The sequence below is a fragment of the Crocuta crocuta genome, unplaced genomic scaffold, assembly GCF_008692635.1.
Source record: "Crocuta crocuta isolate KB4526 unplaced genomic scaffold, BGI_CrCroc_1.0 scaffold1129, whole genome shotgun sequence".
Lineage (NCBI taxonomy): Eukaryota > Metazoa > Chordata > Mammalia > Carnivora > Hyaenidae > Crocuta > Crocuta crocuta.
Window position 1 is genome coordinate 433,577 of NW_027528629.1, and position 4,626 is coordinate 438,202.

The 4,626-nt window shown below is 47.0% G+C and overlaps 1 protein-coding gene across 3 annotated transcripts; it reads left to right on the forward strand.

Annotated features, from left to right (window-relative positions):
• The first annotated feature begins 1,109 nt into the window (after positions 1-1,109).
• LOC144224267 (melanoma-associated antigen B10-like) lies at positions 1,110-2,859 on the forward strand. 3 transcript variants are annotated; one of them, XM_077755170.1, is made up of 2 exons: positions 1,110-1,134; positions 1,713-2,859. In XM_077755170.1, the coding sequence occupies exon 2, from the start codon at positions 1,758-1,760 to the stop codon at positions 2,844-2,846; it is 1,089 nt and encodes a 362-aa protein (XP_077611296.1). In that variant the 5' UTR covers positions 1,110-1,134; positions 1,713-1,757; the 3' UTR covers positions 2,847-2,859. The 3 variants fall into 3 exon arrangements, with proteins under 3 accessions (XP_077611296.1, XP_077611295.1, XP_077611294.1); XM_077755169.1 differs by lacking the exon at positions 1,110-1,134 and adding an exon at positions 1,174-1,258; XM_077755168.1 differs by lacking the exon at positions 1,110-1,134 and adding an exon at positions 1,174-1,251.
• Positions 2,860-4,626: the final 1,767 nt, after the last annotated feature.

Sequence of the window (4,626 nt, forward strand, 5' to 3'; positions counted from 1 at the left end):
CAGGCAAAGTTGGCCAGAAATGATATACTCTGATAGCCACCTTGGGGTCTCAGGGAAGTGAACACATTGGTCTAAGGGTAGTGGTGTGACACATCCACTGAAGAAGGACCTGTGGGCTCTGCCTGGACTTAAGGTAAGGATCCTGAGTTAGGTGTCATGGTACTGCCCATCCCAGACTGGGGAAGCTCCTCCCACAGAGTCCAGACCCTACCAGCAGCCCTAATAGAACCCAAGCAGGAATCAACAGTTGTAGCAAACTCTGAGAAACTACTAAATTTCCCAAGGGGACTGATGAGGGTAAGGGTGTCAGCTTCAGAGCAGTTAGGTCCCAGGTCCTAAAAGGAGTAAAGATAAGGATTCCGAGATTTGAGGGAGCCACCCCACCCCAACAGGACAAAGGAGTCCTCACAGAGCACCACCCCTACTATCAGACCTGGAAAGTCCCACGCGGGGATTTAAGAATGTGACGCACCCTGACTTCTCCCTTAGGTGTCTGAGAGAAGCAGTAGTTTTCATGTTATTGTGCAGCATCAGAACAATCAAGGGAGGAGCTCCAGGCCTTACCTGGAATTAAGGGAAAGACCTTGGGTTAGGTGTGAGTGGATCGGCCCACTCCAGATTAGAGGGGTTTCCAGTCAGTTCTGCCCCTGCTATCTGCCCTGATACAACCTAGCCAGGAAATGTTTGACATATGGACATCTGACTACCTTCTAAACTTCCCCAGAGCGGGAATGAGGTGGGTGAGGTAATCGGAACAGGCTGTCAACTTCAGACCTGCAGGGGGAACAGTCCCAGGCTCTAAAGGGAATAAAGGGAAGAACTCTGAGTGACATCTGAGGGAACCACCCACTCCAGAACATAGGGGACTTGCAGAGCCCTGCTCATACTTTCTATTCCAGAGGCTGTGGGTTAGGTTGGATTAGTGTAAAGCATCCTGACTTCTGTATCTGATGTCTCAGCGGCAATGGATACTTTAGACTAGAAGGAGGTAGCTGTTAGGTTAGGGGAGGGAGGAGCTCCCAGGTCCTGCCACAGTGTGGGGAAAACACTGAATGAGGTCTAAGGGAAAAACTCACTCCCAACAAAGAGTACCTCACAAAGCCCCACTGCTGAGGTCAGCCCTGGGAGGCCTTGGTAAGGATGTGAGGCTGAGGCACCTCCTCACACCCTTGGGCAGTCAGGAAGATGAAATCTGGTCTGAGAGGGCAGTCTTATTGTCATTAGAAGGAGGGACCCACTCTTCCAGCTTGAGTAAGGAGTAAGATCCCTAGTTACTCTAGAATGGAAAGAATCCCCCAGGGCTCTGCCTGCACTTTCTTCCCTGTGCATTCTTGGGCAGGTGCAGTAAGATGAAGTTTCCCTCAGTTCCTCCTCTGAGGTCTCAGAGTGGTAAGGGCTTTGAGATGAGGGGTCAGCCTCTGAAAAGTAGAGCATGGGGACCCCAGGTCCTTCCTAAAGTAAACTGATGAACCCTTAATGTGAACTGAAATGCTCTCTAACTCAGAGCAATTGCTCTAAGCCCCAGTGAGCTTCACATGGACCTGCAGGTAGGAGCTAAGGTCCACAGGGTCCTCAGGACAAGGCAGAGAACAGGAGCCTTGGGGGTTCCTCAAGAAGTACCCTCAAAGAAACCTGCAGGGTTGACCTTCAGTAAAGCCAAGGCTGTATTTCTTTGGTGAAGTGGCCGAACAATGTCATCCTTTCCCTTTCAGGTCTTTGAGTCTTCTGTCCTTTTGCTGCCTTAGTCAAAGGTCATCATGCCTCGGGGTCAGAAGAGTAAGCTCCGCGCCCGTGAGAAACGCCGCCAGGCTCCCGTAAAGCCCCAGGATCTTGTAAGTGCTCAGGCCACCACAGCAGTAGGAGAAGTTTTCTGCTCCCTTTGCTCTCCTCATTTCAGCAACTCAGCTGCTGCTGGGTCATATCGCACTCCCCAGGGGCCTCAGAGAGCCACAGCCACCACCACTCCTGCTGTGGCTGTTTCACACACAAGATCGAATGAAGGTGCCAACAACCAAGGGGAGGAAAGGCCCAGATCCTCCCAGGCCCATCCCACCACCATGCCCTTTCAGAGAGACCCACTAGATGAGAAGGTGGTTTTGTTGGTGCATTACCTGCTGCAAAGGTATCAAAAGAAAGAGCTCATTACCAAGGCAGGAATGCTGAGAAATGTAATCCAAATGTATAGGAACCAGTTCCATGAGATCCTCAAGAGAACTTCTGAGCACTTGGAGCTGGTTTTTGGTCTTGATTTGAAGGAAGTAGATCCCAACCGGCACATCTATGTCCTTGTGAACAAACTGGAACCAAGTTATGATGCAGTATCGGGTGATTACGGTGGTGTGCCCAAGACAGGCTTGTTAATGACCATTCTGGGTGTGATCTTCACAAAGTGCAACTGTGCCAATGAGGAGCAAGTCTGGCAAACACTGAATGTGATAGGATTATATGAGGGGAGGCAGCACTTCATCTTTGGGGAGCCCAGGAAGCTCATCACAAAGGATTTTGTGAAAGAAAAGTACCTGGAGTACCGCCAGGTGCCCGGCAGCGACCCTCCACGCTATGAATTCCTGTGGGGCCCCCGAGCCCACGCCGAGACCAGCAAGATGAAAGTCCTGGAGTTTCTAGCCAAAGTTCACGATACCATCCCAAGTGCCTTCCCAGCCTGGTATGAAGAGGCTTTGCAAGATGAGGAAGAAAGAGCCCAAGCCCGAGCTGCAGCCAGGGCTCATACCGCTGCCATGGCCAGTGCACGTGCCAGGGCCATGACCAGTGCACATTCCAAGGCCACAACCAGTGTGCACACCAAGGCCATGCCAATAGCTCCTCTAACCACTAATAAAGTCTGAGGAAGATTCTTCACTTTGTTGTTAAAAAGAAACGTCTGTATGTTAAGAAGTAGAGGATCAGGGTGGGGCTGGGGAAAACACAGTATATAATGTATTTGTGTTTCTGTTCTATGTGGTGACCTGGATAATTTTTTAAAATACTGTTCCTTTTAATAGAAGGTTTAAGCAGCTTCTAAGACAAATTTATGAATGATATTGCTCAAATATTTATTGCTGTGAATGAGATTCAAGAGTAAGAGTTTTGTTATTTTGTAAAATTGGAAAACTTCCATCTTACTTAGTAATCTGGAACAAGATAACATGGCAGTAGATGAGGCATTTCCTTCAGGTGTGAAAAAACACAGTAGTGTAATAGTTGGGATCAGGAAATACAGAAATAGATAAAAAATGATAAATTCTTAGCTTCATTTATCAGTTTTAGTCAGTTGTTTTGTAACTATATATATATATATATACACACACCTGGATATATTTAGTTTATTCAAGAATGTAGGAGAAATAATTATATCATAATAAATTCTTTAAAAATTTTTTTAAAATATGTATTTATTTTTGAAAGAGAGAGAGAGAGAGAGAGAGAGAGAATGAGCAGAGAAGAGGTAGAATGAGGTAGACTGAATCTGAATCAGGCTCCAGGCCTTGAGCTGTCGGCACAGAGCTCGACGCGGGACTCAAACCCAGAAACCTCAAGATCATGACCTGAGCTGAAGTCAGATGCTTAACTGACTGAGCCACCCAGGTGCCCCATGTCATAATAAATTCTGTTTCTTAATGCCCTGTTTTCTTTTCTCAAACAATAATTGAGCATCTAGTCTTTATAAAGCTCCACATTAGGACTGGAAATGCTAACATGAATAAGAACTATCCCTGCCCACAGAATTTTAAAGTCTCAGCGCAGCTATGATGTAAGGAATATTGTGAGATACTCCTTATCACAAAAAAGACAAATCAAAAGATGGTGTGAGGACATGGAGGATTTAGGTGTGAACAGTCAAGCGTAAAAGCCCTGTGGCAAGGGGATTTGAGACCTTGGGAAACTGCAAGTCCTGCAGGGTGAGGTACTTTGAACTAAGCTGTGTGGTGGGTCGGATGAGTTTGTCTGAGTGGTGAGCAGGGTCCAAAACCTCAAATGATGGGTCTCACACTGAGACTGAAGCCTGGAATAGAAAAGTGCGTTTAGTACTTAAAGATCATAGATAAAACAGAGAAGAATCTTCACCTGGGGCAGGAATAGAAGAGGTACTATGTTCTGGTCCCTGTGCAGAAGAACACAGTGCACAAAATAGGCAATGTATTTGCACATGTCATATTAAAAGAGTGGCTGTGATACTCACAGGAGGTAGAATGCTCAGAAGTCACTGTGATGGCGATCTTTGCCCTGGGATGCGAGAGGCATAGCCCATCCACTAAATGAGCATTTTTTGAGAGAGAGAGAGAGAGAGAGAGAGAGAGAGAGAGAGAAGCAGGGCTCATACGAAGTGGGACTCATGTTTTACCCAAAGCAGTGCTCCTGTCAGCCGAAGCAGGGCTTATGCTCACCAGATGCAGGCTTGTGCTCACCAGATGCGGGGCTCATGTTTACCTGAAGTGGGGCCTGTGGTCACAAAGCAGGGCACGAGCTCACCTGATGGGGGACTCAAACTCATGAACCTTGAGATCATGACCTGAGCCAAAGTCACATGCTTAACTATTGAGCCACTCAGGTGCCCTAAATGGGCATTTTAATTAGGTTATCTGGAATGTAATTTGGTAACCTCTAAGCTAGAATTATATTTGTGAT

What these genes read in the sequence shown, in the direction of transcription:
- LOC144224267 (XM_077755170.1), top strand. Translation starts at nt 1,758, where the DNA reads ATGCCTCGGGGTCAGAAGAGTAAGCTCCGCGCCCGTGAGAAACGCCGC.